Here is a 20331-nt window from a genome sequence, read left to right as displayed (position 1 = left end):
GCATCCCTTCAAGGCTATATTATCCACTACCCCTTCGAATTGATTGACTGTGATTTCTTGGGGCACATGGGCGGCACTGAGAAACTTGATTAGAGATCTTGGACGGTGTTTGGTTGAGTTGGTCAACCATTTTGTAGTCTCTTTTCTTTATGATGTGGAGGAACTCTTCTACATCATCCGACACAACTTTGCCTTGAGTTTGGGTTTGCCCCTACTCTGGGTCGGCATGTTGCTTACCCTTAATCTTGGCATTAGCCCTAAGATTCTCTTTATCAAGTGGCGATGGTGGTGCAGGGAATATGCGGCCGCTTCGGGTCATGTCGCTAGTGCCTGTAATGTTTACCACTGGCTCTTGAACTTCCACTGGCTTTTGTAATTCAGCAGTCTTGGGGACCTCAGAGGGTACATAGATTACTAAAGTCTTCCAAGCTTTGGCAGTCCTCTCTTCGAGTCTTCGCCCATGCAGATAGGCTATGGAGTTATAGTTCCAGGGGACGGCCTTGGTGCTTTCGTATGGGAAAGGAGTCGGTACGGTAATTACGAGGGGTGTTGTGGGAGCATTCTCAATAGGTATTTGTATTCGATAGTAGCGTATCTCCAGAGTAGACACCTCTTCGACTGCCGAGGAATGTTTTACTAAGAAGATGCCCTGATCTATCAGCATTTGAATACCTTTTCTAAGCTTTTCACAACCTTGTGGGGTATCCCCACATCGTGCACAGTCATCAGTGCATCCAGGGAACACGTTCCTTAGGAGTAATTATTCCTTCACTTCCAGTAACGGAGTCTTTATCATGTCGACCTTCGAGATACGGTCGACCACAGCAGACTCTTGAATCATGTTCATAGGATGTCTGACATGAGGAGGCATCGGATTATTGTTAACATTGGGCCCCGCTGGCGCGAATGATATGGCATTTGAGTCAAGGAGATCTTGAACTTTATACCGGAACGCTTTACAATTATCAATAGTATGGTCGGGTGCCCCAGTGTAAAACTCACAACGTACGTTTGCGTCGTAGCCCGTTGGGAGTGGGGAAGGCGGAGGCCTGGCTCCCCCGAGCTTGATAAGAGAACTATTCAACAGATGGTTTAGTAGTTGACTGCAGCTCATAGGAAGAGGATCGAGTCTCCTCTCTTGTCTTCTGGGACGTTGTTGGCCTGGTGGGTATTGCTGATAATTGTTCGGCCTGGGGGCGTATGGCTGCTGGTACTGGACAAGCGGTTGACAAGGGACTTGCTGTGGAGCAGTAGGAATGGCGTATGTCGATGGTTGATAGTTGTTAGGTGTCACTTCTGCAACTTGATAATATGGGGTTCGGTAAGCCTTACCCTTCCCCTTGGAGGTTGACGCAATGTTGGTTTCTCCCTCTTTTTTCTTGGGAAAGCCATTATAGAGTTTCTTCGTCCCATTGGCAGCATTAGCAAGGCTCAGGATTTTTCCAGCCTTTACACCGCTCTCAATCCTTTCGCCAACAACTACCAGATCAAAGAACCCATCCGACGTACTCCCTACGAGCTTCTCATAGTAGGGGCCCTGAAGTGTTTCCATGAACATATCAACCATTTCCTTCTCAAGCATGGGAGGCTGGACCCTGGCAGCTAGGTCCCTCCAACATTGTGCATATTCTTTGAAGGATTCTTCATATTTCTGAGCCAAGCTCTGAAGTTGTGTTCTATTCGGTGCCATGTCAGTGTTATACTGGTAGTGCTTCAAGAAAGCTTCAGCTAACTCTCTCCAAGAATGCACATGCGAGCGTTCAAGTTGCATGTACCATTCGAGGGATGCTCCGCTGAGATTGTCTTGAAAGAAATGTATCAGTAACTTTTCATCGCCCGAATAAGCAGCCATTTTCCTGCAGTAAGACCTGATATGGGTCTTGGGACAAGTATTTCCCTGATATTTCTCGAAGGCGGGTACTTTGAACTTAGCTGGGATCTTGATCCCTGGGACTAAGCACATATCTGCAGCCTCCAGCCCAAAGGTGTTAGGGCCCTTAATGGCTCGGACTCTTTCGTCCATCATCTTGAGTTTCCTTTCAAGCTCAGTTTGTGGTGGCCCGAAAGGTTCGTACATTGTCGTTCCTAGGCATGAAGAAGTCTCCATTGTGGTCCTCTGTACCAGCTTGGGAACCCCCATGGATAGGGACATGGTAGGTGTGAGCAGCATTTGGATTGGTAGGCATCCCTTCAAAATGGGTCTGATTGGCGATTGGGACCCCATTCCCTATGATGGGATTAGCAGCGTTCATGTTGACATTGGCTCCTGGGTTAGACTGAATATTCTCTTCTTGTCGATGGACAACATTCTGCATGATGTCCATGAGTTGCCCCAGTTGGGCCCTCAATTGAGCCATCTCCTCCTGCATGGCAGACTGGTTTTGCTCAATTCTTTCCATAACTATCTTTTGCTTAGCTCGGGTGTTGTAGAAGTGGGAAGTCAGCTTGACGATGAGAGATACTGAATGAAAAGCCAAAATGATGGTGAGACCAACTGGATGTATTATGAAATGCATGGATAAATGATTGATGCATGATGGATGTTCGTTCATTTTTTTTATTCTTGGGGAAACCTTATACGATTCGTGATGCGATAGTAAAACATTATAGAATAGACATAAAAAGTGTGAACACGGACTTCACTCAAATCAAGCATTTTTTATTCATGAATTTGATATTACAATCACAAAAGCATCAATTAAAGTAATTCAAAACATGGAAAAGAAAACATGCATCTATGATCAAAAGACGCGTTTTACTTTTCGCTCCTTCATCTCCTTTAACTCAACTTTGAACCTTTTCATCATTTGGTCACAAAGGTAGAGGAATCAGAGTATGGAGTGGGGAGTGGTCTTCTCATCAGCGTCCTCTAGGGCGTCCTCTAGCTTCCAAGGAACTTCTTGGGTTAATTCGTTACAGAACCTTGCTAAGCAATCATACTTGGCTCGGTACAGAGCGGTTGCAGGTTGTAGCAGGTTGATAGATCCAGCATAGGTGTCAAGAAGTCTATTCATCTGAGTCTTCTCCTTAAGCCAACCCAAACTCTCATTCTTCAAAGCCGAAAAACGGCCTTTCTAGTGTTCGACACTTGTGATGGCAATCTCAACCAGGTGACACTTCTCTTTCCATATTTGAGGGGTAACATAGGAAACCCTTATTGCCTCCTCTTTGAGGCGACGTTCCACCTCTATCTTGGCATTGGCCTCGTGGAGGGAAAGATTGAGATCCTGAATCTCCAGGTCGTACACATATCTCAATGCCTACTTCTCCTTGACAGCCAACTCAAACCAATGGTGGTTGTCCCCTCATTCTTTCTCCATCTGTTTCAGCTGTTTGCGGAGAGAACTCAACCTCATATCTGCTTGAGCTAAACCCTCTTGGTATTTCTCCTTGATATCTTCCTCAATTTTAGACTTCTCTCTACTTTCTGACAAAAGCTTGAGATCCTCTTCACTCTTCCTTTTCAACCTAGCATGGTCTCTATCCAATGCATGAAGCTTCGATCGCAAGTCTTCATTCTCTTTTGTCAACTGTGCGATAGTTGCTTTCAGTGCATCCACTTCTTCCTTAGAAGCATATACTGGTTCTAGTTCCGGAGGAGGAATCGGGACATCCACACTGTATGGCATCTTGACTTCCTTGGCCCTTTGCACCACCCATTGGCGGTACGGCTCTTAAGCTCAGCAATCATGTTTGCCTAGCTCTTTTCCCTTGCGATGAATCTGGGTCCAAGCTCTCTTCACCCTCTACAACAGATCTGGTTTCTCTGTTCCCGCCTCCGGCAAGATGAAGTCTTTTTAGTAGTTCAACTCTTGGTTCGTTCTCCATTGGGTACCCCAATTGTCTTAAGGCCACCGAAGGGTCGTAATTGATGCAACCTCGTGGACCCATGAGTGGCACATTCGAGAAGTCTCCACAACTCATGATAACTTGCTCTACGTTGGAGGCAGGAAGGTACCAAACCAAAGCTTCGGTGGTGAGAGAAGCAAACTTTTGGGACCACCTCAAATCTTTCAGGAAGTCCACCCAAGGCCCCTTCTGAGGCATATGAGATATAAGACAAGTATACAACAATCAAGCATAGCTCAACACAACGCCTTTTCTCTTCTCATGCCTAGTATGCAAGCATTAGTACATATCAGACACCAATGCAGGGACAGAATTCCCAGACACGAACACACTTATGATGGATTGGTTTATGTAGTCGTCGTCATTTGGGAACAGTACGACTCCATAAACCAGTAGAGAAAGAATGGCACTGAAAGGAAGCCATTTCCCTTCTTTCTCCAAGGCCCATGCCTTTTCTTCCAAGAACTTTATAGTGAACCCCCTAGGTCCCAGACCAAGGGAGACCTTTTCAATAGGTAGGTGGAGCGCTTCAGCGACTGATTCAGGCAGCAAAGGTTCATCCAACTTAGTGAAGGGAGGATGGTCCTTCACATACCAATCTAGGAGCCTCTCATACTCTTTAATAGTCAGAGCCAACTGGAAGTCTTGGAACGTGAAACATCGGAGAGGTGGATCATAATACTGGGATAAGGCCACCAGAGTTGAGACTTCTATCGGAGTAGTAATGAGATCGAGGATCCGCCCATATCTGCAGATGAAATTGTTCTTATTGCAAGGAGTGACCTTGTTGCGGAGAGTTATCAGGGTATCCACTATAGGAAGCTTGAACTTAAGTGGAAGGGTATTCCTTCTTTCTGAGCCCATCTTGGAATGTCCACTGCACAATCACAAACCTTTAGGTTTCTCTAAAAATAAGGCCCAATGTATGTATGCAAATGCAATATGTTATGAATGTGTATACTACAAGAGGACAGGATCACTGTAGATTCAAGGTGTGTTGGAGGTTAAGTTTCCCTGCAAGAAACCCATGTACTCTTACGAGGTGAGTGCCAAGACTTCTGAAGATGCTTAGATTCACGGGTCATGAGGCGAAAGTGTCGTTGTCGACACAAAATACTTGTGGGACAACAACACTTTCGGGATGACCTCTTCTAAGTGAAGTTTCCTTCAACCTCAAAAACCAAGGATTGTCTAAAGGTCCTCGAAGTCATGGACCCTCTATGGAAGAGTGACCGTCAACGCGAACGTGACTCACGTGCCATCCAAACTCCAAAAAGAATCTACTCCAAGCGGGGTCTTCGTACTTCCCCCTCAAGACAACTACGTCTGATGGGTCAATACGAATAGCCCTCCTATCTTAAGTGAACTCTCTAAGCTTGTGTATTAGGCTTCTCACTCTATACTACCTATCCCACAATATCACAATAAGATATGTATACCAGGAATATATAACAGGAATGGATAAATAAAGCAAGTAATAACAAAGAGAAACATCCAAGGAAAAGGATACATGCAAGCTAGGCTTGACTCGCTTATGGGAACTCTATAGTGTCCCCAGCAAAGTCGCCAGCTGAAGCGCCGCGAAGAATACAGAGTCGCCACCGGATTTTATTTATTCCAAAGGAAAGGGAAAATAGCGATAAAACCCCAAATGAGAGAAACGGTCTCGCAACCAAGAGCGGATTTGGAAGTCGATTATGCAATGGAAAGGTACTAACACCCCTCATATCCATGGTACTCCATGGGAACCACATGCTTGTATCAAATGCATATGGATGTTTATTTATCTGTAAGTTGCTTACTATCGGGAATGAGATGAGAGATGAGATGGGGGAGAAAATAAGTTTTAAGTTAGTGTGCTCGCCAAGGATTTGGGCCCTTGTGCCTACGTATCCCCATACGTGCAATAGGAAAGTTAGAGCTTCGTAGTTCGGCTCGAAAATGGCGTATTTGTTTGGTTGTTTTTACTGAATAATATTGATGTTCGTGCGTTACTGTTCACTTGCTTGTATACTCTATCATGGGAGCGGAAAGTATTTGCTTGTTTGCGATAAAGTGGATACGCTTGGTTTGCACTCTAGCAGTTAAACAATACTTGCTCACGCATGGAGGCTTAAGCTTCGTTCACGGTAGAACGGAATTAACACGTCCTTTTTGAAAGGTTTTGAATATAGTGCACTAAGGAAAAATATGATTTGATTTGTTGGGGTCGATTTTATGCATGGAGACAAGCATTAGACCCTTGGCTAGATAAGTCAATGGTCCACTCTTTTTCGTCCAAAAGATATTTGAATTGTGAAAAGAATTTGGCAAGTCTAATCATTGGAACTTAAAGGTAGACAAGTCTCTAACCCTTGACTAAGTACAGTCAACAATCAAAGTACTTGGGAATCGAGAGGACAATGGAGTCTTAAATATTCTTTTTCTTCCTCATAGCTCCTAGATTTAACTTGTTTGAATCATTATATGTTTTAAGGGGGAAAGTCAAGTGTCGGGTCCTCAGGCTAGGTACGGCCGACAACCCAATTACTTGAATGTTGTGTACAAACACGTACACCCCACTTGCATTCCAATTTGTTATGAAAATGGTTTTGAAAAAGGTACTTGACGTTGGATCAATCATTTGAATTTATTATGAAAATAGTGAGTGAAGAATGGAGGTGAGAGATAGAATGAGTTTGAGAAGAGAATGGAGAAGATGTGAATAAAGGCTCGTGAGGTGGATGGAGAATACTTGATATTGGATCGAGTATTCGCATTGCAATGGTATGAGTTTTATTTGGAAAAACAACTTGACGTTGAATCAAGTACCTTTTGTTTCTTTTGAAATGCTTTGTTTATCATTTTGTGTTTTATCTTTGATTATTAACATGCATATTAAACTAATTAGAAAGCAATAAATCTAGGTTATTACATGGTTAAGGGAGGGGGACATTTAGCCTATAATGGGGGGAACCCACACAATACAACATAAAGCCATGAAAGGAAGCTACACTTTATAAACTATTGAATAAAAATAAAAGGAATAACTTGGAGGATGTTTGGGTCTCTCATTCACATGTCACCACACAAAAAACAAGTGGTTAGTATGCATTAATAAAATGGAATTAAAATGCTAATTCAAATGAATGAGATGGTATGATGATGGAATGATATGGTATAGTGATCATGGTCAATATAATAGACATGCTAACACATCATACCAAATTGAAATATCATTTTCAATTTGGATATGCTAATCACAATCAAAGAATGAACAATTCAATTAAATGGAATTAAAAGTCACACAATACATGAACACGTCATATGGAATTAAAAGGGAATTAAAATGATTTAATCCTAATTATTCCTAAGCATGAATTAAAAGTCAAGAATTATGAGAAAGTCCTAATAAAATATTAGCATGGTAATCACATATCTTTCAAGGTATTTTCCTCATTATTACAAACCAAGCAAATCCTAAGTTATATCTAATTACATCCCTAAATGACTAAGTGAATAATTAACAGAATTTTATTATTTCCTAAACGTGACAAATTACTATTAATACCACAAACGAATATTAAAACAAGAAATAGAATAGGAAGAAGGAATCAAAAACATGATAAGAAAAAACAATAAGATGAATAAATTGGGCCAAGGGTGTATTGCTGGAATTATGTGAAGGGAAAAGCTTCAGGCCTAAGGGCTAAAGGCCCATGGAAATTCAGTCCCAATAGGGGGGTGCGGGAGGAATTCAAGGGTGATATGAGGAACAGTGTCAAGCCCATATTCGTAAGCCCAAACCAATCTGTCATAGGAAAGGCTTCCATATGTTGAAGTGCAAACCAATATAACATTCAACCACCACACGTGGAGGCTCCTGAGTGGCGCGTGAATGCTGTAACACCTCAAAATTTGCCCTCCTCTCTTGGGACTAGCTTAGCATATTGCATTTCATTTTGTAGGACATTAGTCATTGCATATTGCATATCATGTGAAAATAGACAAGTCATCCTCCTAAGTCTTTCTCAGAAGATAGAAAGGTTGAGAGATTCATGCCTGAGGGTCTTGTTGAATTGATCAATCATCTGAGGGCTGCTCTTCAATTAGGGTTTTATTGGTTCCTCAAGGAGGTTGAGTATTATCTTGGTTGAAAGGGTATGTCACCATCATCATGGTCTTATCATCCTCAAGGGGTTCATTGTGCCTGATCATGTTCTTTAGGATTAGGGTTTTGACCTCTGGTCAACCCTAATCAATGGCATTCTCCCAACCGGGGATTCTCAAGGAGATGAGGTCTTTCTTGAGAAGGAGATCATCATATGATTATTATGTGAAGCTTACAAGATCTAGGGTTTCATTTTGGAGCCATTTCATCAAGTGGTTGAGGCTCAAAGTCATCTGTGCATGTTCAAGTCATCTAGGGCCCATAAAAAGTCAACTGCAAGTCAACTGAGGGCTAGGAGGGGGAGAAATGAGTTTCAACATCTCATTCATGTTCAAAAGAGGCTTATTCATCATTACAAATGCATATCTTGAAGAATTTGAGGTCAGATCAAAACTTTCCAAAAATGGAAAGTGACCCATAATTGAAAGTTTCCAAAAATGGAAAGGTTTTGGTTCAAATTCAACTTGATTGTACATCATCAAAGAAGCTTAAAATGAATTTTTTTCCAACATGAAAGTTGAAGATATCTCTCTCCCATTTCCAAAAAGTCCAAGATCATGAATTTATGATGAATGGTTGGGGAGATATGATCAAATCATTGTCAAGTGTGCATGGGACTTCAAAAGGCCATATCTTTTGACTCATAACTCCAAATTGAGTGCTCCTTTTTGCCAAATTCTTCTCATGACATGAACTTTCCAAATCATTCATCACATTGCTTGAAATTGCATCATATGATCATTTGCATATTCATGCTTATTTTGGAGGGAAAAAGGTAAATTTGAAATTGGTGCATCATGGGAACAAATCACCATTGCCATTGTGTTAATTGGAAGATTTTAAGTGAAATTAATCATTCATTTGGTACTGTTCACGTCCATTTGCTCCATGCACCATGCAAAATGTCATTTTTGGCCAAACACCTTATTTTCACTTAATCTCAACTAAACATGTTTAATTTTGATTAAGAGTGGATTAACATAGGGTATATATTCATAATCATAACAGAATTGAGGAGGATTCTAGATCTAGATCTCAAAATTCTTTTTCCCTCCATTTTTTTCTCCAAATCAAAGCTTCAATTTCTTCCACATAGTGCATTGATTTTCTTCCATATTCTTGTTCACTGACCTTCATTTAGTGTAGATCAAGCATTGGTTTGGAAGATTCTAGCAGAATTTGTGCATAATCCAAGGAAGAACATGAAGATGGAAATTGTTATTTAATCAAGATCTAGTTCATCTCAAGTCTCAATTTTAACTTCAGGCTTCATAACAAGGTTGCTAGAGCTGATCTACATGCTTACCAAGCCTTGAATACACCACTGCCATTGTTGGATCTTCAAGAGGTCACATTTTCGAACCTCTTAATTCCTGTTTTTATGTGCCTAGACTTGTAGATCTATTCATGCTGGAAATTCTTATATAAAGAACATGAAAAACGGACAAATATTGAGAGAGTTATGAGAGATTAAAGTTTGGTGTTCATAAGTGTTCTTGATCGATTCTTGAAATATGTGATGAATTAGAGAAAAATATTAGTGGATTCGTGATCTACACGTCAAGACGAGTCCAACCATATATAATTTCGCTAATTCTGGAAAAAAAATCGTGTACTGTTCACCACTGTCTTCATGAAGAAGACGGTGGTTTCCGCCGCTAGCGTCCGCTAGTGGCCGTCGCTGGTCCGTCGCTAGTTTTTGACTAGGGCTTTGAATGAAACGATGTAGTTTTGGCCAGCGAAGTTCCCCTCGCTTCGATTCCGGCTGGGAGCATTTTCCATTTTATTCAATTCTTTTCATTATTTCATGTTCTTTTTCAATTTTTATTTCATTTTTTTATGATCTTCAAAAAATCATAACTAATTGTAAAATCATCCAATTAATTCCAGGTTTTTTGCTACTTGATCCTTGAAATATCTAGAATTTTATGGTTTTGATTTTATGATTTTTCCATTTTCTGGATTTTGAATTGTGGCTGATTGTGTGGACATGTATGCTTTTGTGACATTGCCTTGTTCTTTCCATTGTGAAATGCTTGATATTTATCCAAATGCCACGAAATTTTGCATGATGATTCTTGACATGTTGATTGACATTTTAGGCTTGGTTTGATATTTTTCCCATGTTCCATCCCTGTTTTATGTACATGTTTATATGGTGTGACAATGTATGTCACACAATTGGATATCCTATTTGATCATTTTCATTTCCATATCAAAGGAGCTCTTCTGTTTACAATTTTTGGTATGATAATTGTGTTTGATGTGTTGAATGCTCGTGAAAACTTCCAGAATTGTTTGAGTCATTTCTGATTTAATGTGCATTTTCTCATCTTGTATGTCCAATTGATGATCATGTTGTGTGCATTGCCTTCTCTTGGTTGAATGATGACATTTCTTGATGATTTTGATTTTGTCCTTTTTAGGACATGTTAATGATTGATTAAGGATGATTCATGTTGATTTTTAGCTTCTGTTTTGAATTTCTTCTTCACTTTTGACCCTAGGCTTTGCCCTAGGGATTTGTACTCACATTTGAGTTGTGAATTTCAGGTTCAAGTATGCATCTCCATGATTGATGTTGCTTCTTCATTTGAGCTTGGCCATTCGTTATTGTTTGCTAACATTTGTTTGTTTTGTAGGCTTTGATGATAATTCATTTGAGTGTTTGCCTTATGGCTTACTCATTGTGTATATTGGACTTGTCTGTCTGTTGAGATCTATTGACTGTTGTCTGTTTGTCTGAATGTAAATATTGACTGTTTTAGCTTTTCTTACGGGTACTTTAGCCGCTTTAACTTATTATTTGAGTTTCTTTGCTTGGCTTGTGGTTGGCATACCACTTAGGTAACTTCCTTAACTTCATGTAGTCTGGAAGACCTGTCATGTTATTTTGGCAGGCACCTGTCTGAAGCCCTCCTTAAGAGGCAATGTTTGTGGTTGTTTACCTTTGTGCCTTGTACATTTAAAGACCTCCTAAGTGAAGAGGCATTGGCAGATAAAAGGGATGTGCAATCCATCCCCTGCTACTCAGTTGTGTCATTCATCTTGCTCACACCCTGTGTTGATGCACTTTGAATAAAAAACCCAAAATCTTGTTGTGTCAAGTCATGTGGAATAGAGTCCCACATTCTGGACTCCCACACATTCTTTGATTCAAGCTCACCCAGGCTTGGGTTAAGAGCTATGAGGCATAACCCTCATCTCCATTTCATCTGCTCACCCTAACTCTCAATGTTAGAGGTTAAGAGCCTGACCACCCTTCCAGTATTTGGCTTGTTTGTCAAGGTCGATATGACCCCTTGACTAAAGCCCAACCTTGCTTGAGCCCCCTTGGTTGTGTATAGTGTGTGCTATTTGCTTTTGATGTTTATCTGCTTAGCTTCTCATCTCCTTTCTATAGGAGTCGTATGATCAACTTTTGAGGAAGTTGACGTACGTAGAGATAGACTTGAGTTGACTCACTGCCTGTGTGAGTCAAACTCTTGTTAGAGACTTCAATATAGGGATCATTTGCATGACAACTTCTAGGCTCGAGTCGTAGTCTCCCTAGTAGTCTGTTATCTCCCTAGTCTCTGGTTAGGATAGAAGTTTCTCCCCTGTTAAGGGGAACTACGTTGCCCTGATCCTCATACCAGATGAGGTACGTAGGCAGGAGATCGTGCGAGATCTCTCCGGGCACCCTTTTTCTTTTTTGGTGTGTGTTTGTTTGCTTGGAGTCTGACGTAAGTCCAACGATTGGCAGTCGGTTTCCTGTGGGTTGTGTGCTTGGAGTCTGACGTAAGTCCAGCGATTGGCAGTCGGTTTCCTGTGGGTTGTGTGTGTGGAGTCTGATGTAAGCCCAGCGATTGGCATTCGGTTTCCTCGTTTGTGTTTGTTGTTTGGAGTTGGATGTAAGACCAGCGATTGGCATTCCGATTCTAGTTGTGTGTTTGCTCTGATGTCTCAGCGTCTTTGTGTTGTGTTTTGTTTCGGCGTGCGTTAGCCGAACTACGGTAGCTCTGATTCTCATTCCAGATGAGATACGTAGGCATAGGATGCGATATCCTAGCGAGCCCGTTCCCCTCTCTTTCCATCTGTGTTTTATTATTCCAGCGTGTGTGCATTCTTTGAGCAGTTTGAGCAACTTTATTCTATTCTTTTGAGCGTGGATCCCGTCGAGTACGACAGACGTGAGGGGTGCTAATACCTTCCCCTTGCGTAACCGACTCCCGATCCTTGTAATCTCTGGTCGTAAGACCATTTCCTTTCCAGGTTTACTTCGAGCGTTTCCTTTCCCTCCTTTGGGATAAATAACGCATGGTGGCGGCTCTGTTTGTTTGCTCTTTTCCCGCCGGTTGTTTTTCGCGTTGCGACAAATGCCAACACAAAAATTCAAATGGCGCGCCCTATCCAAACGTCATCTTATCCTTTACCTCAGACGGACCACCATAAGCCGTCGCGCCGGAAATCGCCTCCGGCGGCGGCGGCTCCCCAAAATCCAAATTAAACACACCAAAAGTCTCGTCGTCAACTCCTTGTCTCAAATCTCTCGTCCATTTCTCTCAACCTCGCACCTAGATTGATAATGATCTAAGTGTTCCACGAACCCTAACCCTATCAAATCAAATTAAATGGTGTTCATGGCCTTGTTCTCTTCCTAACCTTAGGGTTAACATTCCTCATACCTCAATCAAACCACTGGTATCAAGAAATGGAAGATAAGATTAGAGATTCAGGGAACTTACCTGAGTGGATCGGAGATGAAAATGGCGTCGGAATTCCAGGTGACTTGAACTTCTTTCTCTCGTTCTTCTCTATCTCTTCTTCTTCTTCTCATTTCTGCTCTTCTTGAGAAGTTGCTGTGAGGTAGAGGAGGATTGGAGTGAACGGTGTGATCTGATCAGAGATGAGGATGAAGAGTGAAAATGACGGTGAAAGCCTGATCGGAGATGACGAAGCAGGTTCCCGCCGATGGAGTGCGATTGAGATTGAGCTCAGAGAGAGTGAAGATTCTGGTGATGGTTGAGAGCGATGAAGATGAGAGTAAATGGAGAACCGAACCAATGATTGGGAACTGGTTATGGCTTTATAGAAGTTGGAATTGATTGCAACTGAACAGGGTAGGTTAGGTCAGCTCAGGGTAGCTTAGGGATTGATGAGCGTTGTAACTTATTTTTGGATTTGGATGCAGTTATTTTAAAGTTGGTTTCAGTTCTATTAGGTTAGTTATCATTTAAGTCTTATAGGATGTTAGTTTGTTGTTGAATGAAGTATTAATGACTTAGGTGCCAAATGTTAGTAAAGAGTGGACAGATTTAATTGAATTGCCAAGCTGTCAATTAGTGGAGAACTGAGGGTTACCTAATATGTTAATTGTGGAAGATCAACATTTTGCTAGAAGGTAGAGCCATGGCCAATGAAGATCATGTTTTAACTTTTCAACATACTAACGAGATTCTACTTGACATTGCTGTAGGTTTGGACCTTGCCCAAGATGAATATGGATGAAGGACAATGGATAATGTAAATGTGCATTTCTTGATTGCCATGTGGTTTCCTCATTTATGATGCTTGGTAGGTATGGTTCTGCATTTGGTTTCAATGGTGATTGGCATTTTGCAGATCCTTACCGTAAGGAGCTTGGTTTTGGATGCACTGTCATGGCAGGTGCAGTATGAAGCTGCAGAGTTTTCCTTTCCAATAACAAATATGTGTATGCCTCAACATTTGTCGTATTGGTCTTGTGTTTTGCAACGATATGCATTGTTGGTGTATATACTCATTCATGGTATGCTTGGAACTATGTCATGAATTGTTATGAAATTTTTCTATTTGTGTCTTTTGCTCCAGGTTTACTTGCTATAGCACAGTTGGGTTGTCAGCTTTGTGAACTATCTGTTGGTTTGCTCATGTTCAGGTTAATCATGTGATATTACAGGCTTGCTTCTACATGATCATTGTAGCAGGTTATTTTGTAGCGATATTGGCAAGGTGTTATGAACCTCATGATGTATTGCAAGTCATGTTAGCTGCAGGTAAGGTGTTCGGTATGTTGCATGTGAATTTGCTAGGTAGGACACTTATTGATTGATCATGGCTTCACTGAATTAAAGGTCTAAGTGTGTGCAGCTCTATGGTGCCTAATGATGAGAAGTCTGCTGCAGAATTGTTGCCAAGGTCATGTATGACCTGTTACAGGTTCCTCATATGGTCCATATGCTTGGAGTCATTGGCTTGTTCATGAATAAGCAATTATAAGGCTTGTGTTGCTACTTGATGTAGGTAGAGTTTCATTGCATTTCTGATGTGAATGGTAGCTTTCTTTGCCTTGGTTTATAGGATGCATTGCAGATGAGCTGCAAAATTTGATTCCTGGCCCTGAAGCAAGGTTTGTACTACAAGTCCACTTGCACTGCTATGCTTGGATGATTGTTGCATTGAATGTGTTATTATGTTGCAGGTTAGTGTGTTTGGACTAGCTAGATCACACATTGCCATGGTTGTATTTGAAGCATGGTAAGCCATTATGATCTGTGTGTTTCACTGTAGGATCACTTGGCTTGGTTGGGATGTTCTTATGAGTTGAGTTACCTACTGCAAGTTGTTGTGTTACTGCAGGTTTGCTTTGATGCCGCGGGAGCTTGGTCAAGTCAAGGTGAATGGTTCTTGACATGAGTATTAGTCTTTGCACCATGATTTTCCCCCTTAATGGCTAGGTTCCATCCTGATTATGCATTGATGAGCTTTGGTGGTAATGCTTATGTTGGGGTATAGCTTGTATGCAGGTTTGTTATGGTTGGTTGTACAATCGCAGGTTCACTATTTCAATATCTAGTGTTTGCTCACTGCATGTTGTTATTTACTCTTGGTATGGTTGGACTATTGTGGTAAGTTAGTTCAATCGGGGAATGTTCGGTTAGTTGAATGGTTAAGTCATTTGGTTTTCATTGGACTGTAAATGCTACTTTATTGCTTTTGCCATGCTATTTGTTTTAGCTGCCACATGATGTTTTGATAGGTTGTGCCACAGACTTGCAATTGGCCTCAATGCATTATTTGTGACTAGTTTGTATGCCATGATGCCTTATGGTTCTGACATGGTTTCCGCAACATGATATCTCATGTCTTCAGCTTGTTTCATGCTTCAGCATTTGGTCTGCAACAGGGTTGCCTGCATAATTTGCTTAGGTGTTTACCCCTGATGTAGTACTGGAAGCTCTTTCATGAACCTTTGTAGCATGCGTGACCTGATGCTGCCCTACAAGCATGATGCAGCTAATGGAGGAGGGTCATAGCATATCATCTTGGCTTTGTGGGCTGGGTGAGGTTCTGATTAGTAGTTTTGGCATTCGATTTGCATATACATGTCTTATAGTTGTCTTGCAAATTTTGCAAGCTCTTGTATTGGCAAGATGTTTGCATATGTTGGCACGGTTCGAACTGTTTTGCATTTCCTATCTTGCTTTGCTCTAATAGCCATTTAACCTGACCTTGTTCCTCATCATTTGTAGGTCATGGCTCCATGGAATGGACAAACAAGATTTCATGACAACCAAAATGGATCATGAAGCATCATGCCTAATTGGCCAATCCAAGATAAAAAAAGGATATGGAAGATCAAGGTCAAGCTTAGGATAAAGACTTACATTTTTTGGGTTTTTTAGGATTGGGTTGACTTTGGTCAAAGTTGACCAAAAAGTCAATTGTTGACCCAAAGTCAACATTTCCAATTTTTTGTATTTTTTGATGTAATGAAAATTCTCATGCTTTATACTGGGTTTAGAACCTCGTGAATGAATGGCTTGATATGGAATGAATGATTTGTATTGAATTTTTAGTTAATATGATTCTTGAAACAGATAGGTGGATTTGGTTCATGAGTCATTGTATTAAAATACTTGAAATGGGTTGAAATGACCGAGATTGCAATGACATTGTATGAATCAACATGGATTATCATCAAGGCTATGACTTGAATGAAACATTAGCATGGATCCCAAAGACATGAATTATGGGTGGACCAAAACCAAACCAAAGATAAAAATGGATGGTACAAAGCATAGATCAACTTAGGCCTTAGCAGGGACCAATGGATAATTACCTGGATGGTCAATACCAAGCATGAAGTAGAGATTTAGCAAAACCCTAGATGTATCATGCAATATGACTTAAACAAATATTCATGGACCAAGCACTAGTGGCATGACAATGACAGTAGATGGACTTGAATGACCATGTGAAATAGTAAAGCATAGACTAGGCTTTTGAAATGGCCATGGGCTTGGCCTAAGCAAGACATGAACTTGGACTAGGCATGAAGACAAGATCATATGAGTTGCTAAGGATGAATTGAATCATGTGGAGGTGATGATGCCATGGAGCTGGGCTTGAACCAAATGAAACAATAGACAAGCAAGAGATGAGCATGTGGGGCCATGAAATGAATTCCGACCCAACAAAAGGAAACACATGAACAAGTGGGCCTTGACTGGATATCGACCAAGCAAGTGATGGTGAACCAATAAAATGGGGTTAGGGACATATACAAGGAGTGGTGGCCATGAATTATGGTTTAGGGACACCATGATCAAATGAGAATCCCAAAGTTACGGTTTTTCATCACCGAGAAGCCAAAGTTGAATCATCCATGTTGGGCACAAAACATAAGCTTCAAGAGCTGCCTCCACTTATGGTTTGATTGATTGAGCCACCTTTAGTTGCAGAGAAACCTTAGCTTCCACTAAATGCAAGCACAAAGTTAGGCATCTAAGATACATATCCTCTTGTATTGGACCATGGTTATGCAGATGATATGAATGATATGAAGACATGTATATGACTGGGGTTAGTGACCTAGGTGATATTTGTAAAAGGTAGGGTGAATTTCGGGGTATGACAATTGGGAAGGCCATGGATTCATGAAGCAGGAGTTGTGACATCTACTCTAACCAGAAGCTTAAATTTGTGAAGAACGACAAGCTTGTCATTGTTGGTGGAGAGAAGGCGCTCTTAGTGAGCCATCTGTCATCATTTTCTTATGTTAAAGCTGAGGAGGAGGTTAGAACCTCGTTACAAGCCTTGTCTATTGCTGAAGTGAAGAAAACCGGCGCACACACGTCTTCTTTGAAGGATGCTTAGAAAGCTATTGAAACTGGCAACACTGATCAATGGGGTCGCATGGTAGAAATTGTCGAGAACAAGAATATGGCCGGATTGGGATTTCAACTAGGGTCGTTCAATGTCAAAGCTGAAGATGTGCAACCAAGTTACCATAGTGGAGGGTTCATTTATGGTAATGATCAACACTCAGCTGCTGTGATCGAGGTTGAGGACGATGAAGATGAAGCTTGCACCAACTTTGTGACGCATAGCCAAACTTGCAACAATTGGGTTGCTGTTGATATTCCTAGTGTTTTTCACAACTCTAAGTAATTTGTTTTCATTTTTTAAGAAAAATCCTTCTCCTATGCCGAAGGGAGAAATGAACATTGTTAGGCGTTTCAATTATCATCAATGAAATACAATTTTATTCATCCACAACTATGATGTTTTATTCTTACTTTTTTGCCTTTCTAAAAATGGTAATCACAAAAAACATAATTAAATAAATAATAATTTTTCATCTGCATAATATTTGGTCACAGTTCACTTCTCTAAAATCACAATATTAAACCATTATGCAGGCTGTTTCCTAAACCCATTGAATACAATGATCCTACTCCCTCTACGAACTTTGATTTCCCTGTGTTTGAGGCCGAGGAAAAAACTAATGATGAAGAAGTATCTGATGAATTATCTCGTCTACTTGAGCATGAGGAAAAGACCATTCATCCGTTTGAAGAGCAAATTGAGCTGGTCAACTTGGGTTCCGAAGATGATGTGAAGGAAGTCAAGATTCGGTCTCAACTGTGTCCAGAGGCTAAGAAGGGGTTGATTGATCTTCTTCAAGAATATTCAGATGTGTTTGCTTGGTCCTATCAAGACATGCCTGGGTTGGATTATGAGATTGTGGAGCATAGATTGCCGTTGAAGCCAGAATGCCCGCCAGTCAAGCAGAAATTGAGGAGGACTTATCCTAACATGGCAGTTTAACTGCTGATAGTTTTCTTGTGAACAAAAAGGACAGATATATGTTTTAGCCAAAATTTGCCAAAGGGGGAGTTTGTTAGTTCTAAGTGTTGGCAACAATTTTGGTAAAACAAAGAGTGTTCACAAGATGTTATGTGTGATGTCTTAACATGAGATATCCTATGTACCTGCTGGAGCTTAAGAAACATAATCATGCAGGATTGTTTCAGAATGTCATACACAAGGTCATGGCATCTGATATGTGACCAATTCTCCCCCTTTTTAGTCAAAATTGACAAAAGGTGACCAATTAGACACTTCTCCCCCTTTTTAGTCAAAATTGACCAAAGGTGACCAATTAGACAAAATAAATGTCAATTAGCCTAGCAGAGAATGTCAGATCAGATGTTATAACATTAAAAATGTTAAAACATAATAGTTAGGCAGTACAAACCATCATCATACACAACTGTGATAGTTGAGATAATGAACAAATCCATGGAACTCATTAAGAGCCCAAAATATTACAAACAAGCATCAATGAGGACTGCCACAAATTACACATTTTCCAAAAAAACAATAAAACTTCAGCAACCAGACATCAGCACCAGAACAACTTCCAAAACATCAGTCACAACATTCTTCATAGCACACCTCACACAATCTTCAGTCTTTAACACAAAGGGGGGGACCATCAATCAGAGGAAGAAGTATCACATTCACCTTTAGAGCCTTCAGAGCTTTCAGAGCTGCCACTAGATTGAGCTTTTGACCTCTCTCTTGAGGTATTGGCATCTGAATCTTCACCAGCCTTCTCCATTTCTTCCTTTTCTAGGCTCCTAATAAGAACTTCCAGAGCTTCTTTTCTTGCCTTGGCTACCCTTATACCATTATCCAGTTCCTTGCAGGTATCTTTTAGTTAATCAATTAAGCTTCCTTGAGATGCAGGCTCCCTTCTGGAAGATGTCATGACAACATCATTGACATGACTTCCCTCAAACAGCTTATAATGAATGGATAATGGGGGATTTCTTCTGCTTGGAATGTTATTTGTATTGAGTATGAAGGTGAGAAAAACAAGAAAGGGGGGGTTTGAATTGTTTGAAAAATAAGCGCTTTTGCAAAATGAAATCACACAATGATTTTATACTGGTTCGCTTATAACACAAAGCTACTCCAGTCCACCCGGCCAAGGTGATTTCGCCTTCAACAAGGACTTAATCCACTAATCTTGAAAGATTACAAACAACCCCTAAGAGAGAAGAAAATCTCTTAGTCCTCTCAAGTCTACAGACTACAAAGACTCACTTGAGGAAATCAAATAAAAATTAGATACAAGATGTGTAATCTAGAGTGCTTCTAAGAAAGCAAATATTACAAACTTAAGAACAAATTTTTCACTTGATAAGCAAAAGCTTAGTGAAAATCTTTGAAGAACAAAGATGTTTTTCTTGAGCGTGATATGATTTCAGTATAGTTTTGGCTAGTGATTTCTTGTTTTGCTGAATGAGATTTCTTCTCTATTTATAGGAGTTGAAGTAGAGTTGAAGTAGCGTTGAATCTGTTGGATATTGAGATGTAATTACGCCATTCCATTAATAGCTTCTGCAGTAGACTTTTTCTCTTAGAAGTGACTACTTACCACAATTAGTATCTTCTCTCTTGGAAGTGGAGATTAACGTCTCTTTCTAATTGAGGAAATCCATTTGCAGAACTTTAACTTGGCTTAAACGTTACTTCATCATGATTAACAATTCTGATTAGTCTTTGTGTATCTGGAGAAACTGGCTTCTGATGTTATCTCTTGAAAGTTCAGATGGCGCTGATAACTTCCAGAGTTTACAGAGGGCATTTGTTCAGAGTCAGAGCTTCTAGACTTTACTTCATGTTCAAATGCTTCTGATACTTTGTAGTTTTGTCCAGAGTCAGAGCTTCTTGAATGAGATTCCTCTTTAGATGCTTCTGATACTTGAGATTTTGCATCTGATCTTGTTTTGCATCTGATGACATCATCAGATTTATTTCTTCTTTCTATAGAACCCTGCACACTTAGAAACTTTTCGTTAGGGTGCCATTTTTGGTTTCATCCTTTGTTATCATCAAAATCATGGAGTCTGTTGTAGAACACTTTTTGTTCTTACAATCTCCCCCTTTTTGATGATGACAAAACAAATAAAATTATCAGATGAAACATGAAAAAAATATTAGATCAGATAGACAAAAGCTCCCCCTGAGTTAGTACTAGGGAGTTCAGAAGTTCTTACCAGAGCTTTCCAAGCAAT

General features: G+C 40.5%; 2 protein-coding genes across 2 annotated transcripts; both read right to left on the bottom strand.

Annotated features, from left to right (window-relative positions):
* Positions 1-760: 760 nt before the first annotated feature.
* On the bottom strand, positions 761-2107 carry LOC127096503 (uncharacterized). Its single transcript, XM_051035064.1, has one exon. It carries the CDS (start codon positions 2105-2107, stop codon positions 761-763), a length of 1347 nt encoding a protein of 448 aa, XP_050891021.1.
* A 1580-nt stretch (positions 2108-3687) lies between these two features.
* Positions 3688-4713, bottom strand: LOC127096502 (uncharacterized). The gene is made up of 2 exons (XM_051035063.1): positions 4147-4713; positions 3688-4038 (listed from the first exon to the last, which is right to left on the bottom strand). The coding sequence occupies exons 1-2, from the start codon at positions 4711-4713 to the stop codon at positions 3688-3690; spliced, it is 918 nt and encodes a 305-aa protein (XP_050891020.1).
* Between the last annotated feature and the right edge of the window lie 15618 nt (positions 4714-20331).

This window comes from Lathyrus oleraceus, chromosome 6 (genome assembly GCF_024323335.1).
Source record: "Lathyrus oleraceus cultivar Zhongwan6 chromosome 6, CAAS_Psat_ZW6_1.0, whole genome shotgun sequence".
Taxonomy (NCBI): Eukaryota; Viridiplantae; Streptophyta; class Magnoliopsida; order Fabales; family Fabaceae; genus Lathyrus; species Lathyrus oleraceus.
This window is presented reverse-complemented; position numbering and strand designations above follow the sequence as displayed.

Bases quoted from the DNA above. Each gene is read 5' to 3' on its own strand.
- LOC127096503 (XM_051035064.1), bottom strand. From the start codon at position 2,107: ATGGAGACTTCTTCATGCCTAGGAACGACAATGTACGAACCTTTCGGG.
- LOC127096502 (XM_051035063.1), bottom strand. From the start codon at position 4,713: ATGGGCTCAGAAAGAAGGAATACCCTTCCACTTAAGTTCAAGCTTCCT. The intron at 4,039-4,146 runs GTGTCTGATATG...CATATGCCTCAG, and splicing joins GGAATTCTGTCCCTGCATTG to AAGGGGCCTTGGGTGGACTT.